At 43.7% G+C, this 21,590-nt stretch overlaps 1 protein-coding gene across 7 annotated transcripts in view; it reads right to left on the bottom strand.

The window, feature by feature from the left end:
• Positions 1-21,590, bottom strand: part of LPP (LIM domain containing preferred translocation partner in lipoma) — a 322,183-nt gene that overhangs the window by 144,736 nt on the left and 155,857 nt on the right. For all 7 annotated transcript variants that reach the window (XM_053951296.1, XM_053951295.1, XM_053951294.1 and 4 more), the window contains one exon: positions 7,702-7,824. In XM_053951296.1, the coding sequence (XP_053807271.1) occupies positions 7,702-7,824 (123 nt within the window). The remainder of the gene's footprint in view (positions 1-7,701; positions 7,825-21,590) is intronic.

Raw genomic sequence — 21,590 nt, 5'->3', positions numbered from 1 at the left:
TCCAGTTATTTCCTTGGAAGGCACTGGGCAGAAGAGTGGCTGCCACACATGGGGAAATCAACCCCACACCTGAGACTTCTTTAAATCTTTCTGACAGGGGGTGTTCTCACACACACTCTGCCCATCTGTTCTAATGGGGTATGAGATGAAGATAAATCCATGACAGGGTGTGGCCTTAGCTCCTCTGGTGACTCAGACACAAATCAAGTCATCTGATCTCCCAGTGCCTAGGTTCCTCCCCTGCCCATGAGCCAGCCAGTGTACTTCCCCATTGCACAGGGCTGCTGTCATAGTGGTGAATCTGATGCCGCTGAAGCACTCAGATGCATCAACCCATGCAAGAACACGAGCAGAGGCGGCGTCCCAACAAAACACAGGTTCCTGCCCCAGAGGCAGCTGCTCTTTGCAGGCTGGACACACGGACACCTCATGAAGCGCACCACAGCCCTTTGAGGAGAGTGCCAAACTACACCGAGTGCCAAAATGCAAGGATGGGGAAATGATGACAGGCTTCCTGAGATGATGGCTTACAGCAGCTCAGTCCCATTGTGGGGAAAAAGATAGAAAACAAAACATAACAATAGGTAGAAGGCCTTGAAAAGCTGTAGAGAATAAGAACCCTGCTCTCAACCACTCACAGCAAAACAATCACAAATGCAGAATGAGAAAAAGACCAAATTATGCAGTACTATTTGTTTTTTATCACTGTTCCCAAAGTAAATGTTTATCTTTATCCATATACAAATTTGAGATGCCTGCACAGATTTTAAAGTCCAATACATCCAACACTAGTCATCACCTGAAGTTTTAGCCAAACACGTAGGCAGAAAACCAAAATGGATACAGAAAAAGAGAAAGGGAAAAATGGAAAAGAAACCCTTACTGATATTTCTGTGAACTTGATAATATATCAGAAAAAGAAACAGCAGGAGTAGTGCTGATTTATTTTCACTCTGATGATAGTACAAGAGGAAGAAATAATACCCTGCAAAGGTCACTCTTATCCTGTTCATCTGTGACAGGCTGATAATCCGGGATCTCAGAAAACTTTCTTTAAAAATCTTCACGGACATGCTCTTATCAAAAGGATTAAGGTTTAATACATACCAGCAGATGCAACCGATTCAGGCATCTGCTAATCAGAGCAGCATCAGTTGCTGCACGCACTGGCTGGAGCTGATGACTGCAGGAAGGTTTCCCTTCTTATAAAGACCAAATCCAAACACACATTAAATCATCTCTTCGCTGTGCCTCCCAACTCACACGTTCATGGCTGAGCATCCCCATCCTGTGCATGCTCCTGCCTCATCCCATGTCAGGGATAGCAGGACAGATGGGATGCTCACAGCCAGCACACCCACCGTGGTCCTCCCAGAAAGCTCCAACCCAGGGACCACCTCAAACACCACCTACATGGGGTGGGAATGTCACTCTGCCTTTGGAGAGGGGAACCACAGCAGGAAGCGTTTCTGGATGTAGGGGCTTTGCATTTTGAGTGCTGGGAGGAACCTACTGAAATCACTCCAGATGGGACACTTCCTTTCCTACTTTCAGAATCCACATGGATTTTCCAGACAGCACAAAGCCAGTGTGCTGTAGCCAGAAGCAGAAGCACAGCTCTCAGAGGTGAGCCCATCTTTGGAATAGCCCATGCAATTCCTGATGTCCATGACTACGGCAAAAGTGCCACAGCCCACTGAGAACAGCCACAGTCAGCACCCTGCAGTGAGTCTGCACAGGCCATCTGATGCTACTACAAGGGCTGGAGCTCACCAGCTCAGCGCCAGCTGGGCACACCGCTGTGAGCCACTGTCATGCAAGTCAGCAAAACAACAGCAGTCACGGCCTTCAGGAAAAGCAGCATGTAGCACAAAAGCTCTAGAGTAGCTAGGATGGTCCTACTAAAAGGTCATTAACCCTTTAGGATGGACAGCAGATGCTTCTCAGTTTCAGCAGATGAGCCTACTTCAAATGAGCCCTCTTGTCGTACAACAAAGAGATTCAAATGCCTAAAAGCACAGAACTCAAGAGAACAAACACAAAGAGCACTTTGCAATTGGGAAAGAACTGCCTGGCTACAGTGCACTGCTTTGGCAAAGATGCCCAGCAGTTAGATGTGCTCAGACCAGCAGAATGAGGCCTGGAAACTTTTATTTACCTCAAATATCATATGGGAAGATGACAGAAGCTAAGCCATCCATTTCAGTCCAAAGTGAACATCTGAAAAAGCCATATTCCCCTAAGTCCCATAACTGAGGAACCATAAAACTCTCTGTCACATAAATGCTACAGGAGGGAGGAATTCATTCTGAACCCACCAAATCAATCTCAATCTGCTTGTACACCTAAATTTTATTTCTTAAAAGAAATAAATACAATCCTGACAACAACTGGAGTTCTGTAACATACTCTGTGGACTGCCCTTCCAAAATCCTTTTGGTGCAAACCAGCCTAAGCAGCCAGGCTCAGGTGAGTACCAGGAACAATGAAACCAACCCTGAGCCTGTACTAACAAATTTGCACACTGTTTTGAGTTCAGATTCAGTGATCTGTTTTTCATACAGCCTCACAGCCCAAACCAAGAGCAATCATAAGGATCTTTCTCAAAGCTTGGAGAATGTGCTTCCCCTTGCTGGGTTGGAAGCTTTAATCACAGCTCTGCATAAACCAAGATAAAACACCTGAACTCTCAGCCACGCATTCCTGACACAGCTGTAAGTGGGGCATTACAATTAGAAATTCACACGGAAGAGACTGCCTAGGAGTCTTCAGCACTCAACATTTTGCCTTGTTTTGTTTTGTCTTCAGCACTCAACATTTTGCCTTGGTTTGCGATTGTACAGCTGAAACTGTTCAAATCCTGTCCCACCACTCTGCAAGAAAATACGTCCGTTGCCTTTTCTCTGCTTTTACTATCCCCAAATGGCTATCAAAAGAAGTGACAGGATAACCACCAGCACTGTCAAACATTTAAATCCCTTTTAAATTCCAGTCATTACAAGACATTATTTCCCAGTATGCTTGAAACTTAATGAAAATGTATCACTGATTTTTTAAATTTAATTTTCTTTACATTTTTATTGTTTTGTAGCTCACAGCGAAAATGAGCCCCTTTTCCTTCAAAATAGTGCTCACTTTGCCTTAAAGTGTTGGATAGTGACAGGTGCCTAGTACTGGGGGCAATGACACAGAGGCATGAATCCTTAGAAATCTTGCCTAACTCTGCCTTCACGTTCCCCACCTGTTTGCACAACCACATCACCCAAAGGCCTTCAACCCAGACCAAGGTTCCACATTGCTACATGCCATACACATGGGGAGTAAGAGGCAAATCACATTGAAGAGGTCGCCAAGCTACAAGGACAGAAGAGATTTTGAGAGGCAGGAGAGGGGAAACACTACATTCAAGATCATTTAGTACAGCAGGGGTTGCTGGAAATGAAACAGGTCTCCAGAATGCCAGCCCAGTTCCCTCTGGATTAAGCTGCCTCCAAGAGCTGTACACAAGCAGATTTCATCTTGGCCATGGGGCATGGTCAAGCAAGATTTTTTTGCTATTTAAATACTTCACAAATATTGGCCACAGAGCACTTGCTTTTAGAAAAATCTTAAATACCATCAGTCCAGGTACACTTATTACCTGGTACACCTCCCACAAAGTGCTGTTTTGCCAAACAGATATTCTGTTGGAAATTCAGGATAAAATTCAAGAGTTTCAGAAGGTAGGTGTCCAATTACAGACAAAGCAATCATCATTCAATACATAATTCACAGCAGGGACAAAGAATCTTGAGCTTACATATGCTGCTATTGCCAGTATTTCATTTTCATAGTCTCTGCTGGAAACCTTTTCTACAGACTCACAAAGTTTTCTTGTTTTTTAAAAAAAACATTTGTTTTATGGGCTGAAATTTGGCATTTTTGGTTTGGGGTGGATTTTTTTTTTTTTTTTTGGTTAAGGTCTTGCTGCACTGATCTCTTATGCAAGGATTTAAGCAGAACAGGTAAAAACTGGGGAAAATACCTTTTAATAGAGGAGTCAGATGACCACAGCATTCACTAGGTCTCTACTTACAGGGTTCACACAATTTATGACTTGCCCCTGCTCCCATCCATGGGAATTATTCACCTAATATCTTGTCTTTTACTAATGCCTCCTTTTACTAATGAAAGATACAGTGGGCTCTCTGCCTCTGAACTTTCCAATGAGTTACTGCAATTTAGAAGGTGTGATATGCACACAGAGGCACACTGCAGCTACACAAGAGGAGCTCTGTACTTTACTCATCACACTAGTACTTCCAAACTGCACCAAATGAGAGGAAAAATTAATTAGATTTTTTCCTAGTGCATCTGCAGTTCTTCCCACAACACCCGAGGCAAGTTAAACCTCATATGCTACTGCAGTCATGGCAATTTTGAGATCATCTTGGTCATCTTGTCCATTTTAATTTACTGTACCAGAGGGCGAGTACTGGTCATGCTGGTGAAGGTCATGCAGATTCTGTCTAAAACTTCTGTTCTAGCTGAATTCTTTAAATACAATCTCTCCTACACCACCTCACATGACAGAAAACATCCTTAGATGCTGCTCTGTTGAGGCGAAAGATGATGATTTAGTCTTGTAATTTTCTGTGCTTTTAGGTATGTGCAATTTTGAAAGGAAAAAACTTGCATTTAATCACTTCTGACTGCTTCTATGAGTCAGTCAGAGAGACTTTTGCTTGCAAGACATGGACTCAGCCCAGGTCACCTTTGCTTTCCTACTCAGCGGCCATTAATTAGGCAGGACCATGTGTTACCAGGAGGGCACTGCTGACCACAGGTGTCCAAACTCTCTCCCTGCCTTCTATTAATGGTGGTCAGTTTCAGCTCATGGCAGTGTCCTTTTCACCTGCCCAGCTCACAAAAAACGTTACCAGAGTGACACTCAGGTAAGCAATGCAGGGATGCTGCAGAGATTCACACTCACCCGTCCTCAACAGCAAGGGCTAAGGGATGGTGTCTGGGGTTGATGTTGGCCCATCCTTTCCAAGAAACATTATATCCCTCTGTGTCAGAGGAACCCCCTGGTGCAGTGTGTGTCTTTGCAATCTTGAACTCGTACCAAGGATCAAAAGAGCTTCCCTTCGTGTGAATTCATGCCAATGGGCAGCGTATGTTAAATAAACTGCTTGTCATTACCCTGCTGTCACTCCTACTCCAGTGAGAGAGGACTATGCTACGATTTATCTTGCATTGCTTTAAAACTGTCTTGAAGATAATATAAAAAAGAAATGCAACAATAAAATTTCTTATTCCAGAATAGGAGTATCCCCAAGGGCAAGGTATTCCTATAAAATTATTATAATGCTTTGACCACATAAGCATAACTGAAAATGTCCTCTCTGAAAACAAGTCATAGCCCTTTTTTCCTATCTGCAGCCATTATCCTGATAAATTTGGGAAGGTCAGCTAAGGTGTAATCCAATAAATGTGTTGATGTTCTGAGTAAGTACCTTACAATTTGCAGCCTAATCTATTATCCTACTGTAAGACCATCAAATGACTCACCAGTTTTAATACTTAGTACAGATCAAACAAAGGAAAATATCAAAGCTTTACATTCTAGTTCCACCTTTCAAGGACTTGTTTGAGTACTCTTTAATTACAGCAGATGATACATCTAACTCTGGCATTTTATTTGTCTAACTGCTCTAGTTAGAAGTTTCTGTAGCACTACTTTTCACAGGACATCATTACGTTAAGCAAGAGATGCCGAGAAGTCAGATAGACTGAACAAATCAAGCTGGGATTTGATCCCAGAGATGGAGTTCAGCTTCTTCTGCCCACCAGGCCACACAGTGTGTAATGCACCTGGGAGCCTCACCATCCAGGTGCTCCTGGGTGCAGGTGACAAGTCTGCAGAGCCCCCACCCAAGTTGTGGCAGAAAGCCATGGGAACAAGCATGTGCACAAATGGGAATGAGCACATCATCTTGGAGGGTGATGAACTTCGGAAGTCAGATCAAGTCCCAGACTTGGGATATGACTTCAAATCCTCCAGAAACTCAAATACACCTGCAGATGTTTGCATTTGGATACAGTGATTTTTAAATTTTTTAACAGTAAAGGCGTAAAATAAAAGTGAAAAAACAACCTGTTCACAGAACCCCAAATCCCAAAGGAAGAAGCATCAGGAAACTGTCAGCAGCACTGTCAGCAAACTGTAGATGCTCCATGAAATACAGAAGTACAGAAGTTACATGTCCCAACAAAGATGTCAGAGCTGACTGGGCCGCTGCTGAGATGATGGGGAGCACAAATCTCTTTCACCCAACTCCCCAGTAACAGTGTGAGTCTGTAAAGCATTCCCCAGTAACAGTGTGCACTGGTGTGTGTTTGGCCCATGCAAACAAACTCAACATGGGTTATTCACCACAGTGCCTCAGCAGAGCTTGTCTCATTTATCGCAACAACAAAAACCCACTGGGAAAAGGGCAGAATTGTATCTGGTTTACATTTTTGGTCTTTTTGACTGACTAACCCAAATTAGACTATTTTTCATGGACAAGTCTGTAAGTTTATGCAATAACTGTGCACATGCCACTAAAAGCCAAGTTTATAGGGAGGTCTCTGCAGAAAAGATGGAAATCCAGAGCCTCTGTGTGCAGGGGGGACACTTCCAAAAGAGCACAAATCTGATTTCACTCTGCTTTTGCCCCATTTGCAGACTTGAAGAGCAGCAAATCTAAAGAGATTCCAATCACTACTTTAGCTCTGCTCCAAAGGTATCATTTCTCAGTTACTTAAAAGAAATGGAGCAATGAAAACAACCGAAAAAGACAAATCAAAAAGAAGGCTTGTATGGATACTGAGTGTGCACCCATCACTGACTTATCTCTTCGATACTTTTGACTTTTGGGGCTTTACTAAGAGAAATACAGGATACTTACAGCTGTATACAGCCTATAGACCCACACGCACATAATAAATGAGACCAGTCATGAGACTAGGAAGGAAAGACAAGGCACAAACATATCTAGGATGATTTTATGAGATCTCAAGAATTGCCTTTTTAAAAGTGCCTCCGGGGTGTCACCACTTCCTCTGATAAATAGATGACATCTCACCAGAACTTAAATAGCTCCACTCAAGCACTACCTAGATGAGTGACAAAAATTAGCCAAGTCACTGTCACCCCTGCAGTCCTCGTCTAGACACAGCAGAGAAGTGCGAATTCCAGTCTGCCTCGCTGGGCTACAGCCACCCTGACAGCTGAGCTCTGATCCAAGCCACTTCGTGAGATGTGGATATCTGGATCCTTCTGGCAGCCCGACAGACTCAAGTTAACGGAACAGAAAAACAACAAGAAAACAAAAGCACAAAGTCCTTGTGAATTGAGAAGGTTTTAATTCACGAGTCATTGTTGGTTGAAAGTTGAGGCAAATGAAATGCTATTTTTTTCAAGTATTTTTCTAACAATCTCTGTGGCAATCTGACAATCGGGATCAGAGGCCCTTTGCTCAGAGGTGCGGCAGCTTTTGAGCCAGTGCCCCCTTAGAGCAGCTGCGCCCTTCTCCCCATTGACAGCCACATCTGGATGCTATCAGGAGGAACTGGCTGGCCTTCTCACAACAAATACCAAGCACTTAGCAAATTGACTCCAGAAGTCGATGCTGGCCCCTTTCCCACTCTGTGTTTATGCAACGTGCAACTAACCTGTTGAGTCCGAGGTTTGTATGGAGAGCTGCTCTCTAGGTCAGCCAGGATGCTGGTCAGAGAGTCAATTTCTGCATCTAAACTGCATCGCCTCTCCTCAAGTGTCTTGCCACCAGGATTCACCTTAAAGAAGAAAGAAAAGTTCCAGTTATTCAAACCACTTGGCCTGGCACACAGTTTCTTACTGTCCTGATGGAGCTGCACCCATGCCCAGCAATAACTCTTGGGTTGCAGGGACAAACATGCTGAAATCCCACTGCTCCCTCCAGAACTAACAGCAAGCCTCCATCTCGCAGGAATTTATGCTGCTTTGGGGCTTTTCTTTCACGTATTTGCCACAAGGGTCCCATTGTGTAAAACTGACTGGGAGGATTAGCAATTCAGCAATCTGCTGCTAGAAGAGGCAGGACAATCCCAACATCATAAGATGAAGATGATGTTTTATAGAAGGATACCTTTCTGGAAATACAAAGCTGGGGACAGGCTTTGAGCACCTGGATCCCAAGAGCATCTCTTCTGCCATGTTCTCATCTCAGGCAAAACACAAACAGAACAGAGCTACAAACCATAGTAACCAGTGACTGGCAACATGCACCTATTCTTATTTTAAATCAGTTCTTGGTAGGTGTACCTGTCTGATTCAACACTTCTTCACAAATTTCATCTGAAAAAATGAGCTCCTTCAAGGAGGAGTGAAAAAGTTCAATCCATTTCTAGCAGATTGAAGGTGAAGGGTGTGATTTGCAACAAGCAGTCACAAAACAACATAAGTAAGGTCCTTGTGAAAAGGCTTTTATGCAGGAAAGCCCATGCCCAGAGCAAATGTCAACATGCAGCCAAGGACCCTAATTCAATATATTTTGCTTTCTTTCTCCTTTCAAAAGAGCCCAGTCCCATTTGTACCCAGGCTGGTAGGGACACCCACTTGGAAGGGAAGAGACGTGAATTTTCACCACCACCACCCACCTCAAAGTAAAACCCAGAACTCAGTACCATGGCAGAGCATGTAACCTTCAAGCCACTTGAAGAGCATGTAACCTTCAAGTTAAAGGGCAGTACTGCAATCCCTGCTAGAATAAGCATTTTTAAAGGGGACTCATTCCCATGCTCTGTTTTTGATAAATCAACCTAGTCCAAAACCTCTAGGAAGGACCTTTGTGCTGTACAGCCCAACCCAACAGCGGGACCTCTCAACAGGACGCAAAGTAGGTAAAGGCTAGGAAACATCCACCTCAATGTTTTCAGTGCTTTGGGAACTAGGCAGCTCCACTAGGAATGGGAAATTTAAGAAACCCAGCTGAGGATCTATGCCATGGACAAAGTAGGTGCTAGGGGCTAGCCCCACTGAGCCAGGCCACCACCAGGGCAGGCAGAGAACTCAAAATTCTTGAGTCAATTGAACTATTACACTGAAAGTCTTTTCTCACCCTGAGTTATTTGTCTTCTGTTCTTCCATGTCTTACTTATCTGCAAATCCCCTGGACAGGACAGAGTCTCTCTGTATACGTGCATCTACAGAGTTCAGTGCAGAAGAGCTCGTTCAGAGCTTGACAATGTCCACAATAAAAATACTAAAGAATTACCTAACAACTCACCTAATTTCAACTGCAAAAGCTGTTGAGACCATACCAGCACCTTGCAACAGACAATCCAGCTCTGTTTGCCTTCACTCTCACCAAGTTACTTCAATTCTCCAAGCCAAAAATTTGCCTTTTCCTTTGGCTCACTGGCTGTTCCAGATAGTTTTCATTTAAATTTCATTTTAGGTGCAGTCGATCATTACCTGTTTTAAAGAACTCCCCAGTCATCAATTTGTCACATAAATGGCAAGTTGGTCAAAGAGAGACAGGCTATGCAAAGTAGGCAGCCTCTGATGTGACAAACTTATATGTGCTGAGGCATTCATTAGTTCTTAATGATTATTAAATCTTATTGGATTACAATATATTTGGCTTGACTAACAAGAAAATGGAAGTTTATGCAAAACCACACCATTTAAAAGGCTGAGAGTGAGGTTGAAAAATACTTACAAACTCGACTCTTGCCTATTTTTATTATAGAGCCAAAGTCTTTCCATCCAAACCATTGTTCAAAAAAAGAAATATTTTTCACAGGAATTAGCCCAGACCATTACTCCTGACTAACTGCAGGCACCTGTTTTTTTAAATCTGCAAAAGTGCAACTTCTTTTTCACTTCATGGCTTTTGTTTGGTTTTTCTTCATCTTCCAGTTGTTGGCCTGTAACTGCCACAGGCTTCTCTGACAGAAAATCTGTGATTGCTCCACTCCAGAGAATTTTGAAGCTAAGCAGCCAAAAGTCAGCCTGGAAAGGAGAGGGGAGATGCAAAGGGCATCCAAGGCCCCAACATGTGAGGTGATAAATCAAGCCAATAGCAGACCCAGGAATAACACTGGAGTCCACACAGGACCTGCTTGGTACCTTGACCCTGGAGAGAAGGGATGGTGGCAGATGAGAAGATCAGCCAATTTCATTTCTGCTTCTTAGCATTTCTGGGCCATATTATTCCCAGGTTCTCATTCCCCAGAACAATTATGCAATAGCTGACTAGCAAATGCTGCAGAACAAGTTATAAGACTGTAAAAGCTAAATGTCCTTAGGAAACCTAGAAAAATAAAACACCATAGAAGCATCTCTATTGATTCTGGGCTCTGATTTATTTATTCAATTAAAATATAATCAACATAGATTAAGAGCCCAACTCTACAAATGCCGGAACATAGTGCAGTGCAACAGTGCCAACAAATGACACTACAGATGTATGCCAAGGCCTACTGGGGCAGAAATGGACTTTAAAGACATTTAAGAAATGGTAATCCTCACAAAGACAGGTTTCTGGTTGCTTTTTCTTCCCCATCCCCACAAATCTTGAATTTTTCTCTCCCCACACTGTTCAATACTCAACCGAAGGATTTGCTGGATTTGTTGGGCAAACTGGAGCATTTGCAACACCAACTTCAGCAAGAGAGGGTTAAGTTATTCCTCTTCCCATGCTCTTTGTCATGACGTTACTATAAAAGTTTTATGATATTGTTCTGGAACAAAACCCGAGCGCCAGGTCCCAAGGCACAACAGGTTCGCACAGACGCGGCTCTGCTCCGAGGAGCCCGGGCTGGTTAAGCTCAGAGCCCCGCAGATACAAACACCGGAACCAGAGGGAACTGCTAATTCTATTTCTGTCTGGATTTATGGCATTGTTGCAGACATGTCGCTTTTGCGTCCCCTCTTCCAGCCAGTAGAATATGGAAAAATGGGTTTAAAAAGAAAAAGGATGCTATCTTGGGCTCAGCCAACGTGAGTTCGACAAAAAGCAAACGTAAGCCAACCCAGTCCAACAAATTATTCATGCCAGAGACTATCCACTCACGTGAACTTCTGCAACGCCTACACTCCTATCCCCTGGCTCAGCCTGTGCTCTGAGTCAATAGAGAGAAAAACAGCAGAGAGCTTCACCGCTTGGCTTGTTTGTCTGCCCCTGAATTCCTGGTGTGCAGCTCAGAGCAGCTCTGATGGTAATCCATTCCTGAGCCCCATCAACCCACTCTGCTCTGATGAAAACTTGCTTTAGTTTTGCTAATCCTACAACCCAACAGCAGTCAGTGCCACAGGTCCCCCACACGACTCCAAGGAACATTCATTATAGAAGATGCAGCCCAGAGGTCAACACAGAGTCTCAAATTTTGCCTCACTGCTCTAAAAGGGTTGTGAGACTATTCACCGAGCTAAAAGCCATGAAAAGCACAATGATTTCCCTAGATGTCACCTCTTCCTACAACCCTAGATCACCTACTCTTATCGTATTTTGCAGCTTTCAGCAGAGGAACAAGAACATCTCTCATTTAACCAAGCCAGCTCCTTGCAGTGGGCTCAAAGAGAAGAATCTGGCTCCCAGATGTCCTTCCTAGATCCTGCTCCAAATTCCTTTCCCTACCCAGGCCCAGCCGTCTCTCTTTTATTCTGTTTTCCCCTCTCTCCATGCCCTGCTTCCTGCCCTGCAGGGCTGTAGCTCAGGCCAGGCATTAGCCCCTGAGATGAGAGATGCAATGTGGGCTGCCAGGTTGGCCTCTCAGCCAAATTCCTGATGCCAGGTGGTGTCGGGGAAACATGGGAGTGTGGCTTTGCAGCAGTGACCTGCTGACATGGGTGGCAGGCTACAAGTAACTCCCGAGCCCCAGCATGTATTTTCTACCAACACAAGGCAATGGCCAAACTCCTGAATACTTTGGGTATTTGACTTTGCTCACAGTAGTGCAATTTTCCAGTATCAGTATCCACCATCTCTCCATCAACCTCAAAAGTCTTGTCTAACAGAGGTTGAGCTCAGTACATTTGCATGTTTCCTGAGTGTTGTGGCCAGCTCATCCTCTAAACTGTGTCCCTGGAAGGTGAGCTGTCATTCGTGGGAAATGTAGTGCTGGTTTATCTGTGCAGACACCTCCAAGACAGCAGAGCTGCAGCTAAACACACAACCTTTCTTGTAGCATCAGCTCATTTCACAAGCTGTGCTGTCACAGGTCACTGATAACCCCCTAACTCACAAGTGAAAGACTGGAGATGAACACCATGGATATTAGGAAAGGTCACAGCTAATGACTCAAAACAAAGCTGGGGGCCCAGAGTGCCTTCTGTTCCTGGTATAGTGGTTTTAGCCTGAGGTGCTTGGGAGCTCTCTTTGAGCTGTAACACATCAACACTTTTTTCATTTACACATCCAAGAACAGGGAAAAGCAGAAAAGCCTTCTGGGGCAAAGCAAGGACAAAAGTAACAAGAGGAGCAAGTGGAATTTAGGCAAATCAGGAGTTGTGAGCAAGTAGGCTGCACCCATGGCAGCTGCCCATCAAGTCAAGCTCTGCAGGCTGTTGTAATCCTGGGATAGGCACTGAGGTGGTGGGAAGAGCAAATAGAACAGGAGTGAGTCTCTCCTTATGCTCCTTGGCCTTGGGCACTGGGCTTAGGCAGAGATGCAGACAAGAGCAAGAAGGATGCAGTTCTTATTTCCTATTTTAGCTGGGGACAGGTGAGGGACAGAAAAGTGTCTGATGTCAATAGTATCCACTGTACTGACAAGAAGAGACTGTGAGAAATGTTAACCAGGAATAAGAAAGGAAGTGATTCAGTCTTGATATACATCAGGCTGGGACTTGTGTTTAGTTTTTCCTTTTTTTTCCCTCTCTTTCTTTGCACTTTCTCTAACAATATCACTGCCAGAGGCAAGGTTCTTTTCAGACACACACCCCTGCTACCTGGTCTCTTATTCATTCTTCTTTCCAAGGTCACAAAAGCCATCTAAAGCCCCAAAAGACATTGCAGTGGCAAAAAAGATGCATACTAAAGGGCATCTATCAGGAATATGAAGCACCCTTAAGAGTTGCTGTGCCAATTCTCCTGTAAGCCTACAGACAAGTGTAAACATTTTCTTTCAAATTCCCTAATGTAAATTTAAACAGTCCCAAGAGGCTGCTCTGCCACACACGCACATGGAGACAAGAGCTGGCTGTAGCATCCAGGGCAAGGGGGGGTCTGAGATGCTTGATTGATGCCTAATCTCCGTTCCAGGCACCAAGGAGGGCTGGAAAAGAAGCCGTGCCCTTTAAAAACAGAAAGATTGAGTCTTTTGAAACAAATCTGAAATGATGGAAGATTTCAGCAGATGTGACCACAGTGATTTCACCAGATGTGATTGTATCATGGATCTAATAGAAAAGAACTTCCCTGCTGTTCCATCAGGCTGAAGTCAGGCCTGAAATATCCTTTTTAGTCTTTTGATGACATCAAGGATAAAAGCCAAAGGGAAGTTAGGTTTTGATTTATTTTTTCCCCTTGCTCTTTCATTTTTTCAGGCACAGAATAGTTTTACCTGGTTTGTGTTGCTGGATATTAGCAGGACCAAAGGAAAGCACTTCAAAAGTTTAAAGAAGGCTGGTCCAAGGCACCATTTGGTGCCTCTCAGATGCCACTGTCATTTAACTGAGCAATGTTTCTTTGACTCCAGCCACTTTTGAAGATTTCACTGTAAAGATGCAGGTCAGGCCTACCTGGAACAGGGCTTGAATGGGGTGGGGGTGATCATCTACTAAATACCAGCCTGTATGGCCCCAAAAAGTGCCAGTGAATGTGCCAAATATCTTCCCTTGGCAAAGTTCATACCAGCAGCTGTGCCACAACAAACTGCAGAAGGCACAGTGGGGTAAAGGAAGATGTGCTCAGCCACACCTACAGCAATTAGTCTGGGGTAGCCACAGTCCCACACTCAATCTCTCTAGTCATGGAAAACACAAATAGTACTGGGTATCCAGACTGAACTCGTTTCTGAAGCAACAAGGTATGGTAAAGAACTGCACGGGCTTTCAGCTGGGGCAAACAAACAAGTAGATAAAGGAAAGTTATTTGTTAAGCATTGCTAGGAGACACCTTGCAAAACCTTAACAACTGATTTAAAAACTCACTGTGGTGTAAGAAACTTATGAAAAGGACAAATAATAAAAACATTTTTAAAAAGAAAAAATACAGATAAAGCAGATAACAAGAAAGCACGAAACTAGGAGGCATCAGTCTCAAAACAAAGGAAAGGGGGTAGGTGTTTTGTCACACAACACGCTGCTAAGCTGCAGAGCTATTTCTGCTGCAAGACACTGTGGTTGCTATGAGTTTACATGGATTTCAAAAGGAGCAGGAGAAACTCATAGAAGAAAACTCCAAGACACATAATAAATATAAAATGTTCTGTGCTTCCCTTTTACAGTTTTCTCTGGTCACTAGTGATTGATTTGGCTCTAGAGACATTCGTATGAAGTCTCCACTTGTGTTTTCTATCCACCTGCTGACACCTGTCGGGAGTCACACCTGCTGGAGAGTACATTCCAATCTCTGCAGGTAAATAACTGACCACAGCCCTGGGTGCCAGGGTATGGCCCAACACCTGGAAACCCATTTCTTCCTTTCTTTTAAGAGAAACAACAGAAATTACAATCAACTGCACTCAGCCTCCTGGGATGCATAGATAAAAGAAAGCAAAGACTTTGCTGCAGTTATGAAGCTGTATGATAATAAAGATTTATATTTCCCTAGGGATCAGTGTGACAGACACTGTTCACACAATACCTAGGAAACATCCTTGTCCCAAGGAGTTTATTGTCAATTGGATACCAGCCCTGGGAAGGGAATGCAGGCAGAGGGGTGGGAGCAAGGCGCTGAAACTCAGAGATACAACCAAGTTCCTCCAGGCCACCAGATGAAGACACTAGTCCCTTGTGCCATGTCAGCTCCTTAAAGGACCTTTCATTCTCTGTATTTGCCATCCAAAACCTGACAAAACATGCCAGAAGACAACAAACCCCTGTCCATGCCATTCAAGCTCCAGTTGCAATTCTGTTGCAGGATGGCCTTGATTTCCCATGACATGGCTGGGTCTCAGCCACTGCCGTGGCTAGCAACTGGTTTGTGGGTCAGCAGGGCCCGTGGTCATCTTCCACCACTGTTTAATAAGCTCTTGCTCCCTGCTTATCCTGAGCAGAGCCCCAGTCCCAACACCAGCACGTTGGTGCGGGCAGGATGCCACCAGTGTGGATGAGCAGTAGAGTAATCCAGGACTACATAACCTTCCCTCCTGCCCCTAACACCGGAGGGAAGATTTTGCCACAAAGACCTATATGGTTAGTCCAGAATTCTCAAAAGGATCTGGCCATGGATATTAGATGAATGAGCAGAGAGAAAAAAAGGATGGAAGGGCACCACAAAACAGGATCCACGGCCTTGGGGTAGGCTGTGCTGAAACCCTGGATCAAATGCCAGCAGTGGATGACTGATTGATTTGATGGCACATGGACAATAGACCATGAGAAGATCTGCAACATATCCTGTCCCTCTGCCACCCCTGAGGACAACAGAAGGCAATTATACAACAGGAATAAAAAAGATGCAGCAAACAGCACTCAACAAATCCTCCTTGCAGGCCAGGAGTGTGCTTGTAGGTGCCTTGAAACTGGAGCTGCCAACACAGAGGCCCCGTGCTGTCCAGTCCCCTCAGCCTCAGGATGGTGTTACCCAGCTCCCTGCTGCATCACAGGCTCACACCTCCTCCTTGGGCATATAAACCTGCACCCAGCTTTTGTGGGTTCCTCACTTTTTGTTTTGCTCACAGAAGGAAGTCCTGGAAATGTTAAGGCTGGCTAAATGGGGCTTTTAAAAGTTCAGTGCTTCTCTGAGCCTCTACACCAAAAACCGGCAAAACAATAAATGCCCTTCAGCTGACCAGAGGATCTTCATGCTGAGGGCCAGAGAATACGTGGGGAAAGGCAGCACAATCCTCAGCACATGGAAGCAACAGGATGTATTTGATAAGGAACAGTCAGGGGATGAAGAGAGAGGAGGAGTCCCACAAGCCAACATCTGCCAGAGCAGCAGACCTGACAGTCCTGAGAGTTTACTTAACATGTCTGATCAAAAGCTTTGGGAGTCTTGTCTGTGTTAAGTGCTACCAGATGCAAAATCAGCAGCAAGATGGAAGTGTATTAATAAACTAAGGAGGCACATAAAGTTATTTGAAAACTGAATGGGGAAGGTGGGGAGAGAAGGGGGAGTATAAAACCAGTTTATTTTTCCATTAAAGCAATTTAATATTCTCCAGGTGGAGTTACAATTACTCGTCCTTGGGAATTAAATTGAATTTGTGAAACATTCCAGTTCATCAGCAGAATATACAATAAGAACTGGGATATATCATTTTTTCTTTACACTTTGGGCAGGACAGCACTACCTGTCTGTCCACAGGGCAAGAACAGCTGCCCATGACATCTTTTTGAGCCAGCATGACTTTCACTGACTTTAACTAACTTTACAGCAGCAGGGAATATATGCCTTTTCTTTTAATTAATGCAATTACATTAGGATTCATTATTGACAATTATAGTGACTGTTAAAAGTTTCCCCTTTCTTTGCCCACTCCCCCACCAACTTAAAATCTGCTCCAATATCGTTACAAATTAATGTTTAATTAGCCATCAAGCAGAGCTGATGTTCCCCACAGAGCATTGCTGCTTACAGAAAAACTGAGAAATAGGAGAACATAGCGGATATTTCATCATCTGCCTCCAAGGGGAACCATAACCAAAGAGCAGCCAATTACCCCAATACAGCTGCAATAATCAATGTAGAAACCAAATATCTCATTAGGTGTCCACTGCAGTAACGGAAGACCTGACTCCTATGACATGAATGTTACATTTTTAAAAGATCCATTGGTGATATGAAAGAGCAGAGACTCCCTTCATCTTCACATCCTGGCCAAGTCCTGATCTTCATCTTTCCTTGTCTGGCATAAGAAAAGAGGTAGGAGGAGGATGCCTCAGACAGCAGGGCATGAGGCACGGTGTCTGACAAGCCATGAATTACACACACCTGTGCACAAGGCAATCTGTCACACCCAGTCCCACCACTCTGGATTTATATCCCAGAGGGGAAAACCACACCAAACACCATCTCCCAGCAGGAGCAAGAAAGCACAGAGTTGAAGGTGATTTTACTTCTTTCAACACTTGGTGAGTCTGGCACTGACATACTGTGTCCAGTATGGGAGGCAGTAGTTTAGGAACTTGAGATGCCCCAGAACAGCAGAAAACAGCTGAAAAGGAGACACAGAGAGAATTCAGTTGGTTTCACCTACGAAGGACATTGAGTAGCTTGATAGCAATAACTAAACAGTTTACAGAATGAAAATGCCAGATACCACAAGACTGTCCAATCCAGCAAAACAGAAAAAAACATACAGCAGTCAGGAAGCCAAAGCTAGGGAAATTCCATTTAGAAGTAACAGATACTCATTTATGTGTAATACTGCCGGCAGTTAAATGTTAAAACAAACTTCCAAGATTTCTCCACCTCTTGATGTCTGTGGATCAAGGCTGGATGCCTTTGGTCTCCCTGGGTGACCAGGCAAAGCTTTATGATCTGCAATAGGCAGAAGGGCACAGCTGACAATTTAATGGCTCTGCCTGGCCCCCACCTTGACAGATGTGAGAAAGAAACAGCTCTGCCAGTCCACAAAGATCTACTGACATCACTTTGTGTTTGCACCAGTTTAACTTGAAATTAAATTTACATGAACAAACTCTATCCCACACAAGACTGCATATTGTGACAGTTAAATAAAGAGCTTTTTAAAAGGCACACATCTCAGGTAATTTAAATCAAAAAAGATAGGTTTTGTTAAAGCTAACAATTTCAGAAAATTAAGGTTGACTAAAACTGTTTTTAAAAACTCCTTTTGGAATTTAATCACATATTGGAAACCCATATGCAGCTGTTTGTGTCACCTGCAAAAAGACTATAAAACATAAGCATATGCTTAATTTTACACGTGTGCTTAAGTTCTATCAACTTTAATGAAGTTTAAGCACACAGCCACGCTTCTCTGAATTTGAGAAAGCATTCCTGAGCATGGGCTGTGAAACTATTAGAAAATCACCACTGAGAAAAAAAGTAAAATTAAAACTGGCTGGTCAATTTTCACATTGTAAGCAATGTGAGTAAGCACTAGGTCCAGAGTAAGCACTAGGTCCAGAAATTAAACATGTAACGTATTTTGGAGTTTGTTTGCTTGTTTTGCTGTAATAGGAAGGGGTGAGTGCCAAAATGTTTGCAAGGATTCCCAGTGAACCTGGCAAAATGTCAGCAAAATAGATGTATAAAACTACATGAAAGTCAATAGCTTGGGTTTGGCTTCTGAGGAAATGAATCATGTTAAAAATCTACTATATGTCTCAAGGCTGAGAAGAGGAAAATCTGGCCTCTGCCACAGTCTACACATTTGTGGGGTGGTCAGTGGCTGCAGTTCAAGGGCAGGCAGGCCTCAGCTGCGCAAACCCCACAGTCTGATTCACTGAAAAAGGCTCTTGCCTTCACGAAATTTGCAATCTCATTTTCCAAACCATTAGGCCCATTTATACATTCCCTTCAAGGCTGCCAGATGTGTGTCAGATATTGGATTTGGCTGGCTGACCATGGGTTTTATTTCTTTTTTAACAACAACTGTCTTGTTCAGACACCTTAGGTTCTACACATCTCCTAAGTGGGAACCTCAGCTGAAGAAAAGGGAACCGAATCACGCAGAAAGCTGAACAATAATTTGTGCTGTCCTAAAAAGGAATCCACTGTGCAGACCCTTCCTGGGTGAGCTCCAAAGTTTGATATTGTCCACATGCAGATAAATGAATGTAAAGCGCTGTCTTTCAATCAGAATTCATGCTTCAGAAAAGGTGGTGCCCCCAGCACACATTAGACCTCAGGAAAACAGCATTTAGCTGTATCTCTGCTTGGGGCCAACATGCCACAGAAGCCAAACTTTGCACTAGAAGGTCCTTACCTAAGTATCTTTAAGAGGCTCACCTGACCTCAGAACTGAGCACACGCTGCTCCCTGAAGGCAGCCCTACCACCACCCGTGGAACACCCGGGTATCTGCAGACCTCAGCAGTGGCAGCCCTCAGGAACACACAGAGAGGGGACTGCAGGGCTGAACTGGAGGAATTTGCAGAGCCAGAGACAGGGGGAGGAAGGGACAAACAACTCAAGAGCTGAAGAGGAAGGCCAGACCTTTAACGTGACAATGGCAAAAGAGAAATGTGGAGATGGAGAGGGAAGGAGCTGTGCCTCAGGACTGCTGAATGAAAGGAGTTTGTAAAGCACTTTCGACGCTTACTGGCTTCAGCAACACTTGGGAGTTGCTACGGCTTTTCCAAACATTTATGTTTTACTTCTCTCACCATTAAAACCAACACTAAAACCATCACAAGATGTTTTCCAGATGCTTTCCCTTACCTGTTGTGTGTTAAAGCTAATCAACATCCTGCATTTTAATCAGCAAATCAAAATGAAAAATACAATTGTGGAGAATGGTCCTTCAAAGATGGAGTTTTATGGTAGCAGACACTTAAAATCATGTCTGGAACAAATTTCTTCAGCTCTGGCTGCAACATTTCTCACTAGTATTTCTACCATCTTTAAGCTTGCTCAGTCACTGTGCCACACACTCCTCACAGAGACAACATTTTCTAACAACAAAACCACCCTTCATGGCAGCTGAAGCTGTTTTTCACCCGTGATGGAAACTGAAAAACAGAGACAGGAACCTGCATTTCAGCCACTTCCATTCTTGGAAATTAGATGCTCTCACAACTTCTCCATATCCGTATCTTCTCATTGCTGCCAGATATAATTTTCATCAAAAATAGGATGAAGTTTGTCCTACTCTTTGAAAAACTCCAGGGCTCTAAAACTGAATTTAGGCCACAACTGGATTCTCCAAGCAGTATAATTCTATTTCCTTTTATCTTGTTTGACCAAAGCTCCTTTCTACACTGCACAGCATCATAGTACTTAAAGCACCAGAGCCAAGGTGGGAATCTGACTCTGCTCTGTCACATTCCAGACTACAACTATGCCCAAAATGCATGGAAAGACTGACTTTCTAAACCGCCCTTTCCAATCCCAGCCAGCTCCATTCAAAGAAGAGGCATAATAATTTGTCTACTGTAGTTTTTAGCATTCCTTCTTATTACTGACAGTTTGTTTTAGTCTTGCTGCTGCATTATAGTTCCCTAATGCAACATAGGCTACCCAGGATCTGAGACAAGAGATCTTGCAAGAGATTTTTCCTAGGACCTGCTAATCCAACAGCAGACTTGAATAGCACTCAGATATGAGAAGAATGGAAACATGACCAATGCAGAAGCAGTTATCTCCCTCTGTCCCATCACACAGCTCATCTGCTTTGATAGGAGAATTCCCACATCTTCATTATCTCTTTATTTTCCCTCTGCTTAAATAATTCTACCTTAGATACAATGATGTATTTGCTTTCTTTTTGTCTGTCACCAGCCAAGCTCTGACAGAATAAAATTGCCTGCTTTTTCTGCATGCTCTCCATGCCTCCACTATTACTTTCCACATTCATGTCTCTATTATCCATGGGTATAATCAAGGTTACAGATTAAACTCTCTGCAGGTGCCAGCTGTGGCTGACTCCACCATTTGCAGTGTGACAGTGTCCCTCAGAGATGTGTCCACAGGACCAAGGTGATGCCCACCAGGGCTTGTAGTTTTGGACACAGCACTGGAGGAGCACGGCCTTCTGTCTGGACCCAAGCTGGCACGTGTCTTAACCTGGGATGGATTTACCTTGATCAGCCCTGACCTGTAGTAAACACATTCAACATCTACAACACTGACCATCATAAGCAGCAACATTTCTGACCTTACTGTTTCCTCTCACGACTTTTTAGTAGGTCCCATACCAGTATTTACACATGATCTGTACCACCTCATCACCTGCTGTATGGCAGATTATCAAAAGCTGCCCTGTTTCATCTCTGAAAGCCTCTCCCAGCCTCAGCCACAGAGCTCCCCTGCCAAAGAAGGCACAAGTGTGCAGGTCCTGGCACATCCTGTGTGCTGGGTGACTGTATTAAACAATAACATAACAACTACATTAAATAACACAGTAATAAGCATGATGAAAATAATGAGCACAGTTAACTGTTTGGGTCTTGCTTACTTTGTAGTCCTTGCCGAGAGGTTCAGCTATTAAAGGCTCTGTTGCATTATAACATTGCCAAGATATTAATAGCCAGGCAAGGAGATGAATGGCAGGCTTACACTGCACAATTAAAACTTTTCCAGTTTACCCTTTCAGTAAAATTTGTGGTTTATAATAAGCATCTTTGTCTGTTCTGAAGAGAGTAAGAATTGGAAAGTTACATGGATGGGAACAGAGGTTCATTAAAGATTTAAAATAGAATGTGGTTTGGCATTGTAAAATAAACATGTGTATAAGATGGGATGCATCAAGAGCTGCCTGAAAGAAGTGCTCAGTGTT

This window comes from Vidua chalybeata, chromosome 10 (assembly GCF_026979565.1).
Source record: "Vidua chalybeata isolate OUT-0048 chromosome 10, bVidCha1 merged haplotype, whole genome shotgun sequence".
Lineage (NCBI taxonomy): Eukaryota > Metazoa > Chordata > Aves > Passeriformes > Viduidae > Vidua > Vidua chalybeata.
This window is presented reverse-complemented; position numbering and strand designations above follow the sequence as displayed.